The sequence below is a fragment of the Equus asinus genome, chromosome 5 (assembly GCF_041296235.1).
Source record: "Equus asinus isolate D_3611 breed Donkey chromosome 5, EquAss-T2T_v2, whole genome shotgun sequence".
In the NCBI taxonomy this organism is placed as follows: Eukaryota; Metazoa; Chordata; class Mammalia; order Perissodactyla; family Equidae; genus Equus; species Equus asinus.
The window spans coordinates 24,901,083-24,925,007 of record NC_091794.1 but is presented as its reverse complement, the minus strand read 5'-3'; the positions used below and the strand labels follow the sequence as shown (position 1 = coordinate 24,925,007).

The 23,925-nt window shown below is 43.2% G+C and overlaps 1 protein-coding gene and 1 long non-coding RNA gene across 37 annotated transcripts in view; one reads left to right on the top strand and one right to left on the bottom strand.

Moving 5' to 3' along the window:
• The window catches only part of KALRN (kalirin RhoGEF kinase), a 637,850-nt gene that overhangs the window by 237,603 nt on the left and 376,322 nt on the right, over positions 1-23,925 (bottom strand). For all 36 annotated transcript variants that reach the window (XR_011503193.1, XM_014866840.3, XM_044771457.2 and 33 more), the window contains 6 exons: positions 20,450-20,565; positions 19,825-19,947; positions 11,364-11,546; positions 9,999-10,117; positions 7,069-7,135; positions 6,382-6,491 (listed from right to left, as the gene is read on the bottom strand). Coding sequence is in view for 35 of the 36 variants with exons in the window: in XM_014866840.3 (XP_014722326.1) it covers positions 6,382-6,491; positions 7,069-7,135; positions 9,999-10,117; positions 11,364-11,546; positions 19,825-19,947; positions 20,450-20,565 (718 nt within the window). In the remaining variant the exon portion in view is untranslated. The remainder of the gene's footprint in view (positions 1-6,381; positions 6,492-7,068; positions 7,136-9,998; positions 10,118-11,363; positions 11,547-19,824; positions 19,948-20,449; positions 20,566-23,925) is intronic.
• LOC139045238 (uncharacterized) lies at positions 274-23,734 on the top strand. The gene is made up of 3 exons (XR_011503194.1): positions 274-1,184; positions 6,859-7,082; positions 22,060-23,734. It is a non-coding gene; the product is annotated as an uncharacterized lncRNA (long non-coding RNA).

Sequence of the window (23,925 nt, the reverse complement as noted above, 5' to 3'; positions counted from 1 at the left end):
AGCCTGTGCACATCAGGACACAATGTATAATCTTTTTCTTTGGTTCATGATCAAAAATGTTAGAAAATACCTTGCTGATTCTGCTGCCTGCCCACAGTAGCCCCAGGGAGGTCTGGGTCTTTACTCATCTCTCTCCCCATCAACTACCCCCCTCCCAACTTCCTTTCTCTCTCTATCCGCCTCCCCCCCTCCGCTATTGCCTCCCGCCCCCTTTGCTGTTTCTCCTTGCTATCCACCCCTTCACTGTTCTCTCATTTCTCCTCTCTCTGGGTATTTTATCCCACATTCCCACCTCACTCTGTCTCCCTGCTCCCTTCCTGTGTTCCCCACCACCATTTCTGACTGCACTACCTCCACCCACCACGTCTTCCTTCCCCTGCTGCAGTCTCACAGACACAGAGGTGACAAAACACAGTCTAACTGGGAGTGTGACAGGTGGCCCTCTCCCCACTTTGACCCAGGGTTGAGACGCACTCACAAATGCCTCCCTGTTGCCTCTTCAGCCTCCCTGCTAGACTCCACCACTTTCCTCCCTTGGAGGGCCTTTGTTCAAACCTTTTTCAACATCAAGGGAGCCATCACAGGCTGTGAAAATCCCCCGTCATTTAAATTCCATCTCAAATGCCCCCTCCTCGTGAAGCCCTTCCTATGACTCCAACTGAGGCTATGTCCTCTGCTCCTTTGAACCACATTTGTGCCCACCTCTACCTTATCACAGGTACCTAACTAATTCCCAGAACTCAGAGGGCAGAGCCTGGGTTTGATTCATCACTGGGACCCAGCTCCATCTCCAAACTAGCAAAGGGTGGGTCCAAGAAGGAACTCCAGGAAGGTGATGGAAATGTGGGACTGGTTCGCAGGCATTTCCCATCACTTCCTCCACCCTGCCTTCACCCCTGCTGCACACCACCCTCTGTTCCTGGCTGACCCTGGCTACCTGGGCCCCTGGTAGGCTGACCCTGGCCTGGCCAGGGCTCCCAGCTCAGTCCCACACAGCTCTGGCCCTGCTCCCTCAGCCTTGGGCTGGGGAGCACCAGCCTGGGAATGCAGTGGGTGGTGCCCAAGGCCAAATCTAACAACTTCTGGCCAAGCTGGAGGGAGAGTGTGTGCAGCAGGGAGAGCTAGCACTGGTTGCTGGCCCCCTACTTGCCTTTCCAATCCTTGCTGAAAACGGACTTCTTCAGGTAAGTACTATAAGGACTTGGATGAAATGGGTTAAAGTGTTCCTCCAATTTGGGGATCCACATGCAAGCTGGTTAGATATGAACCACACCAACCAGATCTGGCAATCCCAGTTGGTGGTCTACGGAGTGGCGGAAGGGGAGAGAGCACTGATGGGTGTGGGGGGACCTAAACCCCCAGAATCTATGCCTTATCTTTAAAGGAGGGGGTGTCACATATTGGGCAAGGCATTGGCTCCTCTCAGGGTCTCAGTGTCCTTATCTGTAAGTGGAGATGGTTGTACCAGCCGGTGAAGAAGACCCTCAGCCCTGACAGCAGAGATTTTATAAAAATGTTCCTGCTCAGTCTCACATACAGCCATATCTCCAAATAACTAAAAAGGGAAAAGGAAAGTTCCGATTTAACTTTGACGAGCATTTTAAACAAACAGCTGCCCTTACCAGAGCTAAGAATCTCATAATCAAGGCAAACTGAAAATAAATGATTTTCCTGAATTACAAGTTGTAGTTGGTCAAAGTGGGGGGACGGCATTAACAACACCCTCACCCTTTAGGGGATCTATCTCTGGAACACACTATCTTATCTGAGTGCTCCTGGAAGGCTTAGCAAAATGCTGTAGAAATGGACCTAGTTCTTGTGTAGATAAAGTTTCATGCTCTTCCTATTTAGCTCTGTAGAAAAGAGATGTAGTACAAAAGTGGGGAGAGAGGAGGGTAAAGACTAAGTATCATTCTGCTTAAACCTCCAAAGTGTGTTAAAACCGCTACTTGTAGTATTAAATTCTACACATTGAATTGTTCCTCTTTGTAGAAATGTTGGTGTTTGTCAATTTCTCCATTCGATACCTATATAGGCAAAGGAGCTTGAGAAAGATAACTCTCTCTTTCTCTCTCTCTCTCTCTGTCTCTCTCTCTCTCTCACACACACACAGAACTAATCTTGGGTGTCATTTTTCAAAGTGACACCATTTAAAAGGATCAATACTAACTGGCTGAGATATTTAACATATTCATCATATCACCCTTGGTCTAGGTACTAATTTCCTGGGGACTCAGCTAATTGGGTCATCCATGCAATGTCAGTCTCAATCCCTCTGCCTCTCAATCTCTCCATCTCCTGGTCTTCCTCCTTCCCTCCCTCTCTCTCTGGAGTTTAGGCAGATAACCTGAGCTATGCACCAGAAATGAGAGAAGTATGTTTCCCTGTTAGATAGCACTTAATTGTAACTTTGGAAAGATGCAAACAATTGGGGTTTTAAAAAAAACCTTGGATATTTTCAGGTTAAAAAGTGATCATTTCAGGGGCTGGCCCCGTGGCCGAGTGGTTAAGTTCACGCGCTCTGCTGCAGGCAGCCTAGTGTTTCGTTGGTTCGAATCCTGGGCGCGGACATGGCACTGCTCATCAGACCACGCTGAGGCAGCATCCCACATGCCACAACTAGAAGAACCCACAACGAAGAATATACAACTATGTACCGGGGGGCTTTGGGGAGAAAAAGGAAATAATAAAATCTTTAAAAAAAAAAAAAAGTGATCATTTCAGAAAAGCATTCCTGAGAGCAAACAGGTGTTTGGACCATTCTATGCTCCTCTTATTAAGAAGCTCCCAGGAAATTCCTTCATTCAGATATTCAATTATTTTGCTTGTCTAGAAGGTTCTAGTCGTGATGCGGAAAAAAAAAATCATACCTAATGGTTTTCCCTGTCTTGAGACTTTCACAAACAAAAGACTAAATTATGACTTGAATGACATTAGCCATAAGTCTGCAAACTGTAATTCTATTTTTTAGTCCTGTCCGTCTGTCATCCATCCATCCATCCATCTATCCATCCATCCAACATCCATCCATCCATCTATTCATCCACCCAACATCCATCCTTACTTAAGGTTTACCGTGTGCCTGACACTGGGGTTATGCAGTGAAAGACATGGTCTCTCATAGAGTTCAGTTCCTGGATCTTCAAAGGTGACTTAGTTGCCATTTTCTCTCTTATGTATTAGAGATTTTAGAGATGTTATGCTTTCTTCATTAATCAAAATTTGTATAGCATAAGTAGAAAGCCTATATTATGAGTAGGGTAAAGCCTTAGCCCTCTAGATCCTGTAGGGAATTAATATACAGCTTGATTTTCTTTGATGTTCCCTTAAGTTGTGGATAATTTAAAAAAGCTATTTTTTTTGGTGGATCCCTTCCTAAATGCATTACAGCGTTCCTTACTTTTTAATGCAGAACATACTAATGATTCAGGGTTGTTACTAATATCAATTATTATGCTATACTGTAACACAGTGGCTGTGGTGGGCTCTATATTGGGATACGGGATCGTTTGCACCAATACTGAGGAGCCCTCGACCACTATGATTTTGGGGGGTTCTTTGCCTATTTTTTTTTTCTGAAGTTCATCTGTCTTCTTTCTTGTCAGGTCTTACTTGATGCTGCTGGTATCAAATGCCTTGATTAAGTTCTTGATTCTTAGTTGCTGCTTCTAAATTGCTAGGGCTTGGAAACAATCTAACCAAGGGGTAAGGTGGCTTTCAGGGAGGAAAGAAAGGGGCTTCTATGAAAAGATAGGAACTTTATCTTTGTGCTATTTCTTTTGGCTGCTCAGAGGCTGGTTTTTATTTTCTTCTTGTTTCTTTATAATGTTATAAATAGGTAACATTTGCTGGGTAGCTGTGTTCTTGATAATTGAATTTATTCCTGTACAGAATGCAGCACTCCATATGGTTTGACTTGACTTTTTCAAAAGAGTTTCTTAGAACTATATTTTGTAACTGGTAGGTAGACTTTCAGCTATTTAAAAAGCTACCAAATTGTTCACCATGGCTTACTAGAGTGATACATGAAACCAGAATAAGAGGCACGGGTATGCTAGATATTTTGTTAGAATTGGTCAATTTTGAAATGAATATTCTTTCCCTTACAGACTGATTTGGCAAAAGCAGGGCTCAAAGGAAGTGCACACTGTCATCTCTAGATTCCTATGCTTAGCCAATTTGGTAAGAATATGGGGAAAGTGAGACTTGTTGACTAAATCCCAGGGATCATAAATCAGAAAAGTAAAGTCACATGACTCACTGCTTACCAGTCTGATGTCTTCTCAGATATCCTGGGGGAGATGGGATAATGCTGAGCTGGGCTCAGATGATGCAATTTGGGATCAATAGTCAAGAATGGCTTTATTGGGAGAGAAAATGTCTACATCTGGAGATTTCCAGATAAACCAAATGGAGGATGTTAAAATTTGTGATTAAAAAAAAAGACTTGGGGACTGGCCCGGTGGTGTAGTGGTTCAGTTCACCCACTCTGCTTCTGTGTCCCGGGGTTTGCCGGTTTGAATCCCAGGCACGGATCTACACAGTGCCTATCAAGCCATGCTGTGGCAGGCATCCCACATATAAAATAGAGGAAGATGGGCACAGATGTTAGCTTAGGGCCAATCTTCCTCAAAAAAAAAAAAAAAAGACTGAGAACTCTTTTTTCTTTTTCTTCTTCTTCTTCTCCCCAAAGACCCCAGTACATAGTTGTATATTCTAGTTGTGAGTGCTTATGGTTGTGCTATGTGGGACACCGCCTCAGCATGGCTTGATGAGCGGTGCCATTTCCGTGCCCAGGATCTGAACCCACGAAACCCTGGGACGGTGAAGTGGAATGCGTGAATCCAACCACCCGGCCATGGGGCCGGCCCCAAGTCCGGGAACTTTTATTAAGTACTCCCAGAAAGTCAGAAGGATTTTTCCCCTTGAGCTTACTGCTTTCATAATCCGACAAGGTTAACATGTCCTGGGAGCTACATATTTTATGTTCTCTTTAAACTGATACCATTTGATGACACAACAGGGGATTAATAATCAGAAGTTGACAAGAGAAGAGTGACTCTCCACTCCTTATTTAAACCTTTTAGAACTCAGGATCTTTTATAGCCAACTCTTGCTTGCCTCTTAGTTATTCTTAGCAAAGGCCCTACTGAGGTCTCATTTTCTGGAGCTGAGCTGTCCAATATGGTAGCCATCTAAATTTATTAAATTAAATAAGGTTAAAAATTCAGTTCTCAGTAGCTCTACTCACATTTCAAGTGTTCAGTAGTCACACACGTCTAGTGGCTACTGTACTGGACAGCACAGACATGGAACATCTCCATCATTGCAGAAAGCTCTACTGGACAGTGCTGTCGTAGCATCTTGCCTCAGGGTGGCTGCTACACCTGTACCCGTGGCCTCCTCAGGAACTCTTGGAGCTGGCAGTTTTATCTCCAGCATGACTACTTAACTCAGGAGAAGCCTTGACTAGCCTGACTCCAGGACTTCCTCTGAATTGTATCCTACAATGCTGAACGTCTACCTTTGAGCCCTTCTCTGCAGCAGGCTCCTGAGAGAGCTCGAGGACTTTATGCCAACATTATTCCTTGTGTCCTGAGATTCTATTTGTCTTTTGAAAACTGTGTCATTTCCATTAGTTGGTTAAATAACTAATCAACCAACATTCTTGCTGACCCTCTGTTAACAATGGAACATGTTGTTTAGTCTGCTGAGGAGGAGATACTTAAATCAAGGCGGAAGCTGGAGAGAATCAGTTATGAAGTTTTAGGGTTCTATGGTTCTCCTTATTTCACCAAAACATACAGCGTTTATCAATGTTTTCACCTATAAGCTGTCTAGAAATGGGTTTCATTAGGTATTTTGATTTTCTATTATCTATCAAATTTTTTTTATGTTGTTTTGGTAGAGGGTGGGGATGATGGAATAGTTGGGGATAGAGGAAACACTTAGGCTGAAAGAAAACTCCAATGGAATTTGAAAGCTAAGGCCCACAAGGTAGAATGGTTAGGCTCAGATGAATTCTGATGTCAGGATTCCCCACAGTTTTAATGAGTAAAAGCTACTTTTATTTCCTCAAAGCCTAATTATCATTTGCATGAGGATGTTGCCATTCAGGTCCCCAAGGAGAACTCGTTTTGCAGGGGAGGGACACTGTTGAATACTTGACTTCACTCTCCACTAGGAATTTCTTTTTGGACAATTGCAGAGAAAGAGGGATGAGTGAGAAAGAAGTCTGACAGCAACTGACATAGAAAATTTAACAGGTAATACTTTACCAAGCAAGATTTACCAGTCAGCGTTGCTCCCCTTGTTGGGAAGCCCTGTTGTTGGGTATTTAGAGCCCTAAAGGTGTTCTGCCGAAACCCTCCACCAACCTACTTGTTATGAAAATCGTAGATCTCCTGGATGTTGCCAAAGATGACATGTTCTTTATTAAGGATCCCAGGGGGGATCTCCTCCACGCCACTGGTCATTTCCCACAGGTAGGTCTGTAAGAGAGCAACAATTTCATCACTGGCAGTACTGTCACGTGAAATACAGACAAAATAAACAGGCCTTCAAACTTGTGGAGTCAGACAGACTGGGAAGGCACGTAGTGTGTAAAAAGCGAGATGGCAAACAAACAGAAAGGAAGGAAAGAAAACCTGAATGTTCCATTACCTTGAACTATTGCTAGGGAAACTCACATCATGAACTTTGGCAAGAGCACAAATGCCACACTTCTTATTATATCAACTGTGTGTGTGTTTGAGTGTGTGTTGGGGGAGGACGCAGATTTCAGACTCAACTTGAGTTCATTGACTGGTCAGGGTTTTTATGTTGAATTTGAATGTCTTACATACTTTTTTTTGCTAGGTCTTGCTCCAGTCTGAGAGAATTTTCTTTTCAAAAGCACTTAAACTCCCGTGAAATTACTATTGACTGTGGGCGGCATTCCTCTGGTTGGCTTTTTAGACGCTAAGCTCTGGGTGAAGACAAAGGACACTGAGCTCCTCTGGAGGACTTGACACTGGCAAGGATGTCATATTTCCTATGCAGCTGTGAACTGATGACTGCAAGACTTACCTCTAAGCACTCATGTAAGTCCCTTACATAAGCTTTCTCTGTCTGGAGTAGTTCAGCCATAATGAATCTAGAAGGAAACAAATGGGCTTTTAGTTGGTTAGAGATATAATACCCCTCTTCCTTCAAACTTTACTTCCCCACTCCAGCATTTATGACAGTCTTGAATACCCTATTTTTCTACTTTACCAACATACGTCTCTTCCTTTCTTCAAAACTCCTTGCCTCTGAGTCCCCCTCAGTCTGATCACTTGCTCTGCATCCCTTCAGCATGTTCGTGCCCAGCTAGTCCATATCCTCTCTCTCTTTCCTACCCTAATTCTACCATTTTGTGCTTCTGTGCTGATATGCATGTGTTCTCAGTTGCATGTGTGTGTGTTTGCATGTGTGCACAAGCATGCAGCACCATTCACATTCATTCTCACCAACTAGATAGCTCGAATCTCCGCTTCCTACATTCTCTTACAGCTTCCAGAATGATGATTTCTGTTTGCTAGAACTGTTGATTTGTACCCAAAACAGTTTGCAGTAGCCTAAGTTAAATGGGGTTTAAAAGTCAGGAACAGATGCCCAATATACCACCACTGAGACTGGGGGTTTAGCAAACTTTTTCTGTAAAAAGCTAGATAGCAGTATTTGTGGGCCATTCAGTCTCCGTCACAACCACTCAACTTTGCCGTTGTAGTGTGAAAGGAGCCACAGACAATATGTAAAAAAAAAAAAGTGGCTGTGTTCTAATAAAACTTTATTTATGGACACAAAAGAATTTCACCTAATTTTCACATCACAAAATACTATTCTTCTTTTGATGTTTTTCAACCATTGAAAAATATAAAAAATAAATTTTAGCTTATAGGCTATATAAAATAGGTGATGGGTCATATTTGGCCTGTGGGCCATAGTTTGCTGACCTCTGGCCTAGATTATCTGGTTCGCTTCAACATTATTTCTAATGGGGCCCATTCACAACACACACTGATGCGCACGAAGCTCAGCATGTGATCACAAGCGTCGCACAAGTTAACAATGTGGAGCAACTGCTCTTCAGTCTCCATAAAGAGAAGCCTGTTCTACACCTCTGCCAGGAGAGGGCTCCCCTCCTCCGTGGGACCCTAAATGACACAACGTCCTGGGGCACTTGTTAAACTTAGATGTATGGCTTTACTAGAGTGTACCTACTTCATTTTCTTTCTTTCACAAATTTTTATTAGAAATGCTGCTTCCTAGCTGGCATGTGATATGCAATAATATCTCACTTAGTACAAAGTATATATTTATACATTTATCTTAGATTTTCAATGTCAGTTTTTCATGGTAATTCATGAGTACCCCTATTTCTAGCTGTTTCATCACATGAAAATTTTGAGAAAGATTGTCCCTAAAGTGCCCCCTGTTGGAAATTTCACAAGAAATATTAAAATCAGCAGCATCTGTTCCTGGATCTTTTTCTTGGTGTGATTCCTTAGAGCAATACATTTTTCTAGCAGTGGCTTTTCTATTAAAATTAAAGTATTGATTAAAAAAAAATCCCTTTTGCAGGAGTTAATCAGCCGTTCTCTTTACTATTCTTACTCTATTGGTAGAGTGGAAAGTGCATGGGCTTTGACATCAGACAGACAGGAATTGAATTGTGAACTTGGTCATTTTCTAGAGGTAGGACTTCCTTCTGCAAGCCTCAGGCTCCCTACTTATAAAGCAGCTGATCACAGAGGATTGCTGCAAGGATTAAACAAGATCATGTCAGCAAAGTTTCTAGTACACTGCAGGGGGTCGGTAAACAAGGAAAGAAGGATCAGAGGGAGCATAATCCGACACTCTTTGAAAAGTTGTCTTTGATTTTACTGCCTTGGGTTTCCGGCATTCTTCTCCTTTCTTCTCCCTTTTTCTCCATCTGCTTCCTGCAGTTTTGCCTGTCTTTCCTCTTAATTTAGCTCCAATACCTTCTACCCCATTTTGTTTTATTTTTCCCCCATCTTTTACCCTCCTCTGGCTATTTGGTGTCCTGGAGAAAGCCCAGCAGGAAGATTTGGCCAAGTGTGGTCTTCTCATTTCTCTCCCTGGTGTGACCTGAATTGTGTCCCCACCAAATTCATGTTGAAGTCCCAACCCTGAGGACCTCAGAATGTGACCTTATTTGGAAATAGAGTCATTGCAGATGTAATTAGTTAAGATGATGTCATACTGGAGTAGAGTGGGCCCCTATTCCAAAATGACTGGTACCCTTAAAAAAGGGGGGGATGTGGATACATGCATATATTCAGGGAAAACACCATGTGAACACGAAGACGGCATCTACAAGGCAGAGAGAAAGGCCGGGAACAAATCCTTCCTTCCCAGCTAGCAGAAGGAATCAACCCTGCCAATGCGGTGATTTCAGACTTCCAACCTCCAGAACTGTGAGACAATACATTTCAGTTGTTTAAACCACTCAATTTGTCCTACTTTATTACAGCAGCCCAAACAAACTAATACACTCCCCAGATGAAACACAAGCTCCAACTTTGCAGACCAGCTTCAGTTTCTTCAGCTTCAAGGGACCTGTAGTTCTACTTCGTTTTGACAAAATCAACTACATAGGGCTACTTAATCTTAGGACACACTATTTTTTCCAGCATTATCCAAAAGCAATCTGTCAAAATATTCTTCATAAAGCCCTTGCAAGATCTCTGGATATGTGTAACTTTGCAAAACTAATATAAAGAAAGCAGAATGATCAAGAAATGGTTTAAGGCTGACATGGTTCATTGTTTCCACTAACCAATGCCCTACAGTTCTTGATAAGAGGTAAATGGATGGAGGCATCATGTCTGTCCATTCCAACCTCTGTAGGTTGTCATGGGGACACATTAAGCTGCCAAAAGGGACAGGTGGCAGCGAAAACAAGCACAGTCATGAGGAGCCTGCTAGTTGGGTGGACGTTCCCCAAAACATACTCTTTCTTCCGGGCTGACTTCCGCTTCTCTTCATTGACTTCGTGGTTGGCGTCCCGTAGCTTGACCTCACGATCCGAAAGGCTCGCTGGGATGATGTCCAGCTCCAGGTCCTTGTTATCCTACACAGAGAGATTGCAGAGGTCACCTTAGAGATGCTTTGGGAAAGCAAGTCACCAGAGTTGGGGGAGGTGGTAGAGGGAAAAAAACAGAGAAAGATATAATGGAGAAGGATGAGAAGGTAGTGGATCCCACAAACTGCCACCCACGAGCACTCTTCTTCATGGGATCATTTTTTTTTTTTTAAGTAAGAAAGATATAAAATGTTCAGGTCAAATGTTCAGGGCTAATATCCACAGCAGGGAAAAACAACGAACACATTTGATAATTAATGTCATATTTCCCCAAGGACTTTGGTCGTGATTAAATAAACACACCACTCAAATTAGTCCAAGATTGATTATTAACCATTAAAATAGATGTGAAACAGAAACACATAAAGATGGAAGAAAACTTTCATTTGTCAAGGGAAAATAACAATAGCAAATATTTTTACTGAAACAAGCATCTTCCCTTGGAAATAGAAAGCTAAGTGATAGAACAATTACTGAATTTTCTACTTGCCCATCTCTGTTGATGTCAACCACTGTTTGATATTTATATAAAATGGAAATCTCTAGAAAAAAACCTCACAGGTTAAAGCCTGGGGGAGACATTAATTCCCTCAATTTTAGTGGTTTGATCACTTCACTCTTCAGTCTGCTCTGCTTCAGAGTACGAACCTATTTAAAGATTTAAGAATTAGAGATCCTAGGATTAAATTGCCAGCCTGTATTTAGCTCTTAATTTATAGGTTACTGACCCCTATTACAAAGAAGAGATTAAAAGTCAGTCTTCCTTTGCTTCATGGCAAATAGTTCCTCTTTTCAGCTGAAATGTCAAATAGCCTTTGCACAAATTGCACCCCTTACTCTTGAAAGAGCCCTATTATATCTACTGGGGACTCTAATCATTTGCTAATTAACATAATTGGGTGGAAGATGGTATTGATGAAGCCAAGAGAAAGGGTTTAATCCTCCAAGTCAACAGTTAAGTCTACACATAGAAAAACTCTGTTCTGTAGCCATAGGCCCCACCTCTGGCCAGCCAATTTTGCCATACTTATAGGACTAATCACGGGTGCTGGAGGCCAGTGGCTCAGCAAGGTCCATCTCCTCCACTAGAAAACCATACAAGGCAAGTGCTCAAGGGGTCAACAGCTCAGAATGGCTGCTCTGGAAACCCTGCTTCCTTCCATGGTGATGAGAGCAGTCGTGCTGATGAAGATGAGAAAGGGGGATGTCCCAGCTTGGCGACCCCCATACCTACCTCTGTGTTGACTCCTAGGGCTTTCTCTAGGGAATACCGATATTTTCCCATCCTCAGGGAGAAGTCTCTGTAATGCTTGTCCACCGTGGTCACCCATTTCCTGATCTCTGTGGCATGAATGTGGCCTTTTTCCACAAAGCTATCGGCCAGCTGAATCAGGAGTTTCACCTTCTCCTTGGTTTGCTGTCCCAAAAGAGAGTCTTAAGTTACTGGATTACATTTACTCTCATGGCCCTTCACCCCCATTCCCCTTTCTTCTTCACAGCAGCCATGGATACCTCATAGCCAGACTGCCTGGGTTTATATCCCAGCTCTGTCACCTACTAGCTGGGAGGTCTTGAACACATTACTTAATCCCTCTGTGCCTCAGTTCCTTCATCTGCAAAATAGGGATCGTGATAGTACCTCTGCTGTGGGGTCATTGTGAGCACTGCATGAGTTGAGAATGTGGAAGACTTAGAACAGTGCCTGGAACACAGCGCTCACAGTAAGAACTCAGGAAGCAATAAATGTTAGCCATTATGATTATGGATGTAAATCTCTTACATTAATATAGCACTTCATCAGTTTAAAGAGTATGTTAATGTCACATCTGAGACTCATTTGAGTCTTATAGCATCCCTAGGAGGTAGGTAGAGGGAGGTGGTGTGGGTCTCTTTGGACCACAGATGAGAAAAACTGAGGCTTAGGGCTTGTCCAAGTTCATACCGCCTGTAAGTGACAGAGCCTGTTTGCCTCTGGTCCTTAGTTCCTAGTTTCCTCCCTTCACTGTACCAGCCTGAACTAGGCTTTCTAAACAGTTTGGCACATGCCAGGGTCTACAGAAATCCAACTAGCAGATTTAAGAGTAAACTCGGACCCTTTCACCACCAGGATCTTGTCTTTAGTTTCCATGAGAGAGAGAGAGAAAAGAGTTAACGAAGCTAACATCCAAAACAGGGCTGAGTAAGGTGGAGCTCTGATGTGTGTTGGGTTAATTTCATTTCTAGGAAGAGTTTGTTCAACACCTGCTCAGTCCACACCATTGGGCAGAGTGCTGTGGGGATGGGCTTGAGGGGTACACAAAAGAACAAAAAAGATACTCATTTCCTTGAAACAGTCTATAATCTCTAAAAGGAACAAGATTTTCACACAGAGTGGTTAAATAACTCGGGGCATTATGTAATTGAATGCCAAAATGAGAAGTATGTATAGTTAACACTGCAGGAATTTTAAAACAGGAAAAAATGAAGGTGGGCACGAAAGCGGGGTGAGACTTAACGCTGGGTAAGATATGGAAACGGGAGGAATGTTCAAACAAGTAAACACTTGCTCATCTTTTATCTTAAGTTTGGGTTTTGAAACTAAAATTTATGCGGGAAGCTCGATAGATTTTAAGAGAAAGGGAAGAATATTTAAATAATATTTTAAGAAGTAAAATTATCTTTTGGACTGGAAGAAAGCAGGTCCAAGGTTTGGACCATTCTAGATAACTGAGGGAAACTGAGACAGAAAATAACTGGAGAAACAGCAGAAAAGACAGAAGAGCCTTTCTTTCTTTATTCCACCATCTGTACCCTCCCTTGCCTTTGGAGGCTCATCTACAGCCCCTCCCAAGAGATTGACCCTGGTAAGAAATGCCAGAGAGGGACAGCTTCCAGCTAGAGAGGCAAGCAGAGAGGATGTGGCCCACCACACGGCCAGAGAGACTTAGGCTCCAGCCTCCAGCAACTCACCACTCCTGAGCCTCTCCTACTGTAGGGCAGTGGGCTGGTACCCAGGGCTGGGAGACATGGGCCCAGACCAGCTTTGATGTGAAGGAAAGAAGGTGGGTGTGAGGTGAGGACAGGAGAAACATCTCCTTAGCCACGAAAAGGCAACTGGGAATGGGTTGAGAAAAGATACCTGGTATCCTAAGGACCTCTATCTTATTTAGAGGTGGGGTTTTTTTCCCCTGAAAACAGAAGAAATGCCACTACTTCAGCATGTATCACATTGATTTATTTATGCGTCTCCTTCATTAGACCATGAACTCCTAAGAAACGTGTTATATCTATTCATTTGTATCGCCAATGTCTAGAAAATGGTAAGCATACTATAAATGTTGAATAAATGAGTGAGTGAGTAAATCTTGTGTTTGGAGGTAAGTAAAGCCAGACAAGAAAGAGTTGAGGGTTTATAGTGAAAAGAATTAGATGATAAGTTTGGCTCATAAACTGGATACCAACCATGTCCATGGCCCCTGCTGAGAGCAGTCTGAAATGCTTTCTTATACAAAGGGACTATGGCAGCACCATGCAACCTGTCACATGCCTGGCCACAGCTGATGAGATCGGAGGTAAAAACTTGTCCCACAAGGGCAGCCCATCAATATGCAGCCAGTGATTTCTGAGGTGTCCTGGCCTAAAAGCTGTGTCGAAAGAGGGACAGTGGCAATCTGCTAAACTGATGGAGGTGGTTTTTCTGGGGATTTGAACTGCAGAGACAAGGACCTGGGCTGTTGGGTGCAGAGCAGACGTGGAAAGACAGACAGCAGGGAGAAGAGAGGGGAAGCCGAATGGAGCTAATGTATCCCTGATCCCCCGCGATGAGATGATTAGATAATGTGGCTGCTGGAACTGCCCTTGGTCTCAGGTGACATCCCAATTTTCATCTCTAGAGCTGACACGATGCCACATTTCTTGTTTTTCCAATAAGGCTGAGTCATTTGGCTTTTCCTGGGCTCCTGGGAGGTCCAGCCATATAGCCTCTATCTTCTTTACTTCCACCTATAGCCATACAATGTCTTCTCCTCTTTATAACTTGAGCCAGTTTGAAACTCAAATCTTACCACCAAAACAGAGTAACTTATATGGACTGATAAAGTGGGGGTCAGACTGTAGAGGGTCTTGAATGTTAGGTTCAGAAGTACGGACATGATCCTGTGGACAAAAGGGAGCCTTTGGGGAACAGAATTCATCTGGGCGTGGAAATTTGGAACTGACAGCTCACTCATCTTGGGCTTCATGCGTCCCCTAATGTATGTTTTGCCCTTTCCTTTTTGAATTCTATGTTATCTGCTGGAAAAGACACAGGTAAAAAAGAAGGGTTCAGTTCTTTTTTTCTTTCTTTCTCTTCCTTCTTTACTTTGATCAGTTAATATCATACCATCTTCCCCTAATCAATGAGCCTTCCTCTAAATATAGTTTTTAAAAAGCACTTTTGGTGTCTTTAGCACATTTCACAAGTCTTTAAGATTTAGCCTTCTTGACATTATTCTTATAATCTCATTATAACCTTCTAATTTGCCTTTCATTGCTGATATTCTTTGTATTTATCGATACATTCTTCGTAGATACAAACTTATTAGGGTCCCTGTGTGGGTAAACGATCCTCTCGAGATATATCTCCATATTCATGTCACAGGCGAGAGTTTGTCATTGTAGGCGGAAAACTAAACTTTTCAAGAATTTCCATCTCACGTGAGCTATATTCCTCTTAAGAGTCTCAGAAACAGAATTACGTCCAACTTTTATCTCAACTGTTGAGATTCTACTTTTCTTGGTCTAAAGTGCCTATCTGACAAGCCCAGTGTTCTCTTTCTGCACAAGACATAATTTAGTTCAGCTAAGGCTCCAGTCCCTTGCATTATCACTTAATTCTCTTTTGTTAAGAAGAATTAAGTCCAGTTTATCTCATAGCTTCTTTCACTTTCAGAGATAAAATTAACAGTTTAAAAAAGTGTATTCTCAATATAATTAGTCATTGGGAAATGCAAACTGAAACCACAATGAGATACCACTTCACACCTTCCAGAATGGCCATAGCAAAAAGAGACGATAACAAGTCTTGGAGAGATGTAGAGAAGTCAAAACTCTTATACATTGTTGGTGGGAATGTAAAATGGTACAGCCACTTTGGAAAACCATTTGGCAGTTGCCCAAAAAGTTAAACAAAGAGTCACTATTTGACCCAGCCATTCCATTCCCAGGGATATACGTAAGAGAATTGAAAACACAGATTCACACCAAAAAACGTACACAAAGGTTCACAGCAACATTATTCACAGTAGCTAAAAATTGGAAACAACTCAAATGTCCACCAACTGATGAATGGATAAATAAAATGTGGTATATCCATAGAATGGAATAGTATTCAGTCATGAAAAGAAATGAAGTACTGATACATGTTACAACATGGATGAATCTTGAAAACATTATGCTAAGTGGAAGAAGCCGGACACAAAAGACCACATATTATATGACTCCATGATTCCATTTATATGAAATGTCCAGAACAGGCAAATCCACAGAGACAGAAGGATCAGTGGTTGCCAGGGGCTGAGGAGAGTGGGAATGGGGAACGACTGCTAATGAGCATGGAGTTTGTTTTTGGGGTGATAAAAATGGTCTGGAACTAGATAGTGGCAATAGTTGCACAATCTTGTGAATATACTAAAAACCACTGAATTCTAAAAAATGAAAAACAGAATTTTTTAAGGTTTTGCTTTTAGAAGAAATGGAGTTCTTCTAGAAGTCAAGATTATTAAGCTTTCCTATCACCATGCACCTTGACCCGTTATAAATTTTGAAACCTACAATAGGAAAATATCATTTGTATTGTACTAACTGGATTCTCTACAGCCTATCACAATAAGAAGATTTTGTTTTCCTCTTATTCTTACCCAAATTCTCTTTATCTTATTTTTATACTTACATTTGTGAATTGCTATATAGAAAGCACCTTTTGATATTCTGTGTTTCTTCTCCTTGATGTGTTTCTTTGGAGCAGAGTATAATAATTCAGTATACTCTATGGCCTGGTTCAATCATGAGGTCCACTATATTTACTCCCTTGTGGTTTCAGGTCGAGTTGATTTCCATTTCAAATTCATTTTATTGGTTATAAAGATTAAAACCAAAGATGGCTGGTTAAAGGATGCCTCTGCGAAGGGGGAGTGGGGTGGAGCGGGAGGCTGTTGCCTTTCATCAGAAGCTCCTCAGCTGGATTTGTTACCCTGTGGATATTCTAATAACAAATAGCTCTGAGACTCAGAACCTGATAGATGGGAGAGTGAAACCCCATTAACAGAAACAGCTAAGAGGGAGAGAGAACAGACAGAGCCAAAGTAAAATAATTATATTAAATATAGATTTGGGGGGGGTTGTTCAAATCTATCCAAATTTCTTTTTTTTCTTATGTTCACAAATGTTTGTGGCCTCCCTTCAACGCATACGAAACAGTCAGGTAAGAGAATAAAGTGTGCCCTTTGGGATCTTGCTGGCTCATACAGGAGACAACAGTGTACACAGATCACTGGAGAGCAGGATGATGCACATCCAGTGCCTTTAGGGTCCTAGAGACAACAGGGCTGCAGTGCAGGGATGGGCCAGACCAGATTCTGGCATGCAGGCAGGGTCACAGAGGAGGCGGCACTGAGGTGGAGAGGTGGGCTCCTTTTAAAAAGTACAGATTAGAGGGAAGGGAAGAATATTCTAGGCAGACAAATGGTATAGAAAAGGTATAGAGACAAGGAAGTATATGATGTATCTCTCAGAGGGTAAGAAAATACATCCATTTAGCTGGGGCATAAAATGTGCATAAATGAATGACTGAAGATAAAGCTGGGAGGTAAGGTGGTGCCACTGTAGAAGCTGTTGAGCATTAGCCTGGAGGCACAGGAGAAGCACTGAGGTTTTTGAGCTAGGTGGTAATACGACCAAAGCGGTGTTTTAAAAATGAATGGCAACTCAAGAACAGACAAAGGAGAAAGGAAAGTCTCTTCAATAAATGGTGTTGGGAACGCTGGACAGCCACATGCAAAAGAACGAAAGCAGACCATTATCTTGCACCATACATAAAAATTAACTCAAAATGGATTAAAGACTTGAATGTAAGACTGGAAACCATAAAACTCCTGGAAGAAAATATAGGCAGTATGCTCTCTGACATTGGTCTTAGCAGTATCTTTTCAAATACCATGTCTACTCAGGCAAGGGAAACAAAAGAAAAAATAAACAAATGTGACTACATCAGACTAAAAAGCTTGTGCAAGGCAAAGGAAACCATGAACAAAATGAAAAAGACAACTCACCAACTAGGAGGAAGTAATTGAAAAACATACATCCCACAAGGGGTTAACTTCCAAAATATATAAAGAACTCTTACAACTCAACAACAAAAAAACAAACAACCTGATCAAAACATGGGCAGAGGAGATGAACAGACATTTTTCCAAAGAAGATAGACAGACGGCCAACAGGCACATGAAAAGATGTTCAACATCACTAATATTAGGGAAATGCAAATCAAAACTACAATGAGATATCACCTTACACCTGTCAGAATGCTTATAATTAACAAGATAAAATATAACAAATGTTGGAGAGGATATGGAGAAAAGGGAACTCTCATACATTGCTGGTGGGAATGCAAACTAGTACAGCCACTATGGAAAACAGTATGGAGATTTCTCAAAAAAATAAAAATAGAAACACCATATGATTCACTATCCCACTACTGGGTATCTATCCAAAGATCATGAAATCAACAGTACAAAGAGATTTATGCATCCCTATGTTCATTACAGCATTATTCACAATAGCCAAGACGTGGAAGCAACCCAAGTGCCCTGTTATGGATGAATGGATAGAGAAGATGTGGTACACACACACACACACACACACACACACACACACACACAATGGAATACTACTCAGCCATAAAAAAGACAAAGTTGTCCCATTTGTAACAACATGGATGGACATTGAGGGTATTATATAATAAGCCAGACAGACAAAGACAAATATTGCATGATTTCACTCAGATGTGGAAGATAAACAAATACATGGATAAAGAGAACAGATTAATGGTTACCAGAGGGGAAGGGGGCTGGAGGTGGGTGGAAGGGGTACAGGGGCACATATGTAAGGTGATGGATAAAAATTAGACTACTAGTGGTGAGCACGATGCAGTCTATACAGAAACTGATAAATAAGAACGTACACTCAAAATTACACAATGTTATAAACTGTTACGATCTCAAAAAAATAATTGGAAAAAAAAAAAAAAAGAATGGTAGTGAAGAGCAAGACAGACTGAAGGGAAGGAAAGACCAAAAGCATGGAACCCAATTAGGAAGCTACTACAGATCAGGGTGGTAATAATGTGAGTGGAGAAAAGGAAGAAGACAGGAGGAAGATGGTAAAGGAAGGTTGGATTAAATTGACTACATAGTTCTCCACATTTTCACTTTAGTTATGGACAGAGTCTGATCCTCAGAGGTTCTGGGTATCTGCTATGATCCATCCTCTGTGGATAGGAACACCAGGGGATCTGATACTCCTCAGCCTGTTAATGGTTCATTATTGACACTATTTGGAGAGGGCCAGATAGACATAAAGTGGGTAATTCAAAGCCATTTTCATTTGGATTTGAAAAGGGTTCTGTGCCTCTGCCACCTCCCTAGTGCTGTTTGCTCTAGCTGGTATTGAAATGACTCTCTTATCTGAACTCACAGATTCTCACACCCAAAAGCTCCAAGGATGCAGAGGAGACCTCCCCACTATCAAGAGTTCACAGCGTAGGAATCATAAAGTAGATAACCACGTCTGAAATATCAGCTCCGGAACGAGGCTAAGAGCCTAATTTTGTCACAGCAAACTAGAGGAACATTTGCTGCAGTGCCAGAGGGATCTCTGGGTAGGATGGGCATTAACATGTTCCTCCCTTGACTCCCACAAAGCAGCTCTCACCCTGGGAAGAGCATCTGCTATGTATGGAAGTGATGCCAAGACAGGCTCCGCCAGGGCAGGAAGCTCAGTGTGAGGGACAAGGACGCTACAAAGAGGGAGCTGAGACAGACTGGACTTTCATTCAAACCCAAGGGTCCTCAAATCAAATCCTGGCTGTGAAAACAGATGAAAATGAGATTTCCTCCTCTTATAGCACTCTCTGTCGCAGTGTAAACAGGGGTGTGAGGGTGTGTGGTATGTGCAACAGTGCACGTTTTGCTCCCCAGAGACCCTAGCCTGGCTCATTTGTGGGTCTGAGGCCAGATGGAAGCAGTCAGCTCAGGAAATAAACTCACCTGCTTCTTGAACCCACCCACAGCCATTGGCCTTCCCATGAGGTGGGCTCCCAAGCCATTCAAATTTCAAGAATATGTGGCTAGGTGCAGATGTTCACATATGCCATGTGTATTTCACATGAATACGTTTATTTGGCTTGGAAGAATACTGCAGATTCCAGAACCTGGAGCATGAAGACAGTATTTGGAAGCCCAGTGTATAGGAGCCAACTTCCTGTATACAGATGGTCTACCCAGCACCTGTAATTCCTTGGGTATTCAGGTTTCAAAGGAAACCATCCTACCTGTGCTTCCCCCTTGCCACTGTGGTCAAGCATTTCTGCGAACAGACGCTGCTCTCCCTTCTGCAGTGTGAACCTGGCCAGAGTGGGGAGTGCTGCGTGGATTTAGGGAGGGCTCCAGGATGCTTCCTACCTTGGCAGGCACCCTGAATTCCCCATATTCTTTCAGCAGTTCCTGAGTCTCCTCTGTGGTCTCTCCGGTGGAGGTATGTGTTGAGAGGTAATATTCACCTGTTTCTTGGATCCAGTCCAGCGCCTGTGGGAGGAAAGAACCCATCCAGTGCCCCAAAAGCCAGATGTCAGTAGGAAGACATGCCACGCTACAATGAAGGTTTGTGGTTTGGGACAGTGTGATGGACCCAGGAAATGCTGGCACAATTCGATCAGTATGTACTTGGAAGTTGATTTTATGAATGAGCCCTCCCCCGTTAGACTTGGAACATCCCACCAGCAAAGAGAGTGTCTTGTCCATTAGACTGGGGACTCTCCCATCCCAGGCCCAGTATCATCCATGATATAGGGGCAATCTGCACCCAGCATCTCCTCCCAACTCCTGGTACCAAACTCTGAACAGAGAGCTTGGTAAAGGCTGAAGGTCTGGCAAGTGACAGCCTGTTCTCCTTTCTCTCTTCATCCCACCTCCCATCTCTGATCTGTCTGCTGCTATGACCCTCTTCTGGATGCTTGAAAGTCCTAGTCATCTGGGCTCCTGTGTAGTCCCCAGAACCAAGGCAAAGCCAGGAAAGCTCTCAACACACCTGCTTAGCGCTCCGCTCAAACACCACGTATTGCTGGCACTGGTCTAACCGCCGCTTCTTCAAGGTCCAGAAGTGCAGGACGCGATTCTCCCTCTGTAAGAGCTCACTTAAGATGGCTGCAGGGCAGAGGAGACGAGTGCTGGTCAATGGAAGGCCCTGAACAAATGTGACCAGCTGCTTCCGCCCAGCATCCCAGGTGCCAGATAAGCATGACCTTCCAGCCTCCCCATAGGACTAATCCAGGCATCAGAGGCAAGGGAGCAAAAACTTGGTCCAGAGAGAATTTCCAAGAGGGGAGCAAGATTGGGGAGCCTGGGGTGACAGCCTGTTGATGAGGCTCCATGAATTAAGGGAGGAAGAGTATGCTCCCAGGGGGACTTAAAAGCGATCCTGATTTTCTTAGTCCCTGACGGTGAGAGACCTTAGGAAGTGTCAGTCCCTAAAATAAATAACTCAGTGGAAGAGTGAACGGACTTGATGGGAATCCCGGCTATCCCTGAGGAGTTCCAGGAGAGGAACAGTGGCATGAGGACTGGTGTAATTGCATGGATAACCTGTGTCACGTGCCACGCTCTCTGCCCCGTACAAGAGGCTGTGCACAGCACCTTCACAGCAGACCCTCAATTTTAAAACTTCTAAATCGTGGGCCTAGGGACGCTGTGTTGGAATCCTGTCTCTAGGCCCAAACTTCCAGGCTGTTTGGATCTGATCATAAGAAAAGCTGAAAGTTGTTCTGGCATTACTTCTAATGATGGTAAGTGCGAGGATACGCAGGAGGCACGCAGCACCACAGTGGGCCGTGGCAGGTGTTGGTCCATGTCATGTCCCTCCCTCCTTCTCCTGCTGTTCCAGGAGCAGCTGGCTACATGGATAGATTTCCTAAGTGTTTTAATAGTATGTTCTATGCTTGAAGCAATCACATTCCTTTTGTATTATATCTACCTCCTACTTTCTGCTATGTTACTAATAAAATACAAAATAGTGATATAAAAAATTAATATTTATTAAGCACTCACTATATGGCAGGCTGGTATTTTCACAATACCCCATGAGGCATGCACCATTATTATCTCCATTTTACAGATGAAGAAACCGAGGCTGAGAGATGATAGGTAACTTGCCCAGGGACATTCAGACAGGAAATGGTGGAGATCTTTGACTTCAAAGTCTGAGTCCTTAGCCATCTAGTCTCCTGAGATACAGGGGCTGTAAAGCACAAGTTACTGTGCTTTACAAAAAGGGTACAACCCAAATTGCACTGCTTGTACTTAGAAGGTTTTGCTGATTTTGTGTACTTTTAATGCCCCTAGAAGTTCGGCTCTCTAAGGACACAATCTGTCTCTCCTCCCTGAGGCTGAGAGCTTTTAAGGGTCCCAATTATTCACTTTTATGATATCTATGCCTTTATCTTGTAGCCTTTTAATTTCTCCCCAAAGAGACAAAGTGTTCTTCCTCAACCCTGACCTAGGGCTTGGCCACATGACTTGCTTTAGCAAACAGGTTGTTAACAGATATGACACAAGCAGGGGCTTGAAACGTGCTTGTGCACTCAACCTTGCCATCACCACTATAAGAAGTTCTCCTGGGTAACCGCTGTCCCTTCAACCGAGGTCCCAGAATTAATACACATGGAGCAGACAAGAACCCAGCCTGCAGTGAAGGAGCCAAGCCAACCAGACTCACAGCCTGAAGCAGAACGGCGCTGCTGAGCCCAGCCAAGAAAGCTGATCCCCGGCCAACCCACAGTCACTTGAACAATAAATGCTTACAATTGTACGCCACTGGGTTTTTTGGTTGTTATGCAATGATTGTGCCTGCAGTAAAAACTTAAAATAAGTGGCACTGGCTTTGGGTCCAGGCAGGTGGAAAGGAAATGGATATAGGAGAGAGTGTAGGTCCCTGCTCAGGTGGAAGCTTCAATTGAACAAAGATGAATGAGAATGTGGGTTTCCTTTAGTCTCTCTCTCCCCTAGTCAGACCGTTGCTCATTGCAGCTCCTTCTATGGTGGCTGAATCAACCCAGATCAGGCAAAAATCCTAGAGAACTTCAGGTTGCATTTCTCCCCCTTCTTGAAAGCTTTCCTGTGGGCAACCAACTGCCCTCCCCCTCATTATCCTGCTCTCTCTGGGTTCCTGCCACTCCTAGCACTGAGGTGTAGGTGGGGCATGCGCTCTCTCAGCAGGCAGCTGCCACCTGCCTGCATTCAGAAGTCAGAACATATGCTTTGAAACATGCAAGAACGTGAGGGAGACAGAATACCAGCTACCCACAGGGTCCCTCGATCACAAATAGGGTAGCACATTTAAAAAGGGAAGCCGACTTCTCTCTTCTCTGTAGGGAACTTTGATTCCTAAGCTTCATTCTTCCCAGTGGCCTCTGATCTCCCCACCTCATGAGCTCTCTGAGCAGGAAGGGGGCTTTTCCTAAAGCCGATCAGCGCCTCCCAGTGTCCCCTCCGTAGCTCCCCAAGCCTGTTTCCACCCCTCACGCCAAGTCAGTTTTGGTTCTGTCCCTAGCCTCCGCCTCCAGGGTTGTATTTCTCTGCTGTGTCAAGATGACATTTGTTAAATTCTTCAGCCACTCAAAGGCTAATTTCTGTATGGTCCAGAGTAAGTGGTTCCACTGATAATAAACTAAGCTTCATGTGGTCAGCTAATAAGGAATTTTTTTTTTTTTGAGGAAGATCAGCCCAGAGCTTACATCCACTGCCAATCCTCCTCTTTTTTGCTGAGGAAGATTAGCCCTGAGCTAACATCTGTGCCAGTATTCCTTTACTTTATATGTGGGACGCCTGCCAAAGCATGGCTTGATAAGCGGTGCATAGGTCCATGCCGGGATCCGAACCGGTGAACCTCAGGCTGCCAAAGCGGAGCACATGAACTTAACTGCTGCGCCACCAGGCCAGTCCCTAACAAGCAATTTCTAAAGGTTACTGATTTTTTCATACAATTAAGTCTAATTAAAGTCTTATAGAATTCAGAGAGATATTAAAGATTATCTAGACCAGTCTACTTATCTAAATTTTACGTACACACAAATCACCTGGTTGGGGTGGGATGGGGGGAGCTCTCACCAAAATGCAGGTTCTGACTCAGTAGGTTAAGGTGGGGCCTGAGAGTCTGTGTTTCTTACAAGCTCCCAAGAGACGTCAGTGCTGCTGATCCGGGGACCACATTTTGAGTAGCAAGAGATTAGATGCCCTCCTTCACTTTTAAGTAAGAAAGCCAAAGTATGAAGCAATAAGTAATAAAGCCAGGATTAGAACGTGGTTTCATGGTTCTCAGTCCATGTCTCATTCTCAGGCTGTAAGATACCCTAGTCTTGTGCAGTTTCAATATGTTAGCCACATTTGGCTACTTACATTCAATTTCAGTAATATAAATAGAAGTAAAAATTTAGTTTCTCAGTTTCACTAGCCACATTTCAAGTGCTCAAGAGCCACATGTGCCTAGTGGCTACTATACTGCACGGTGTA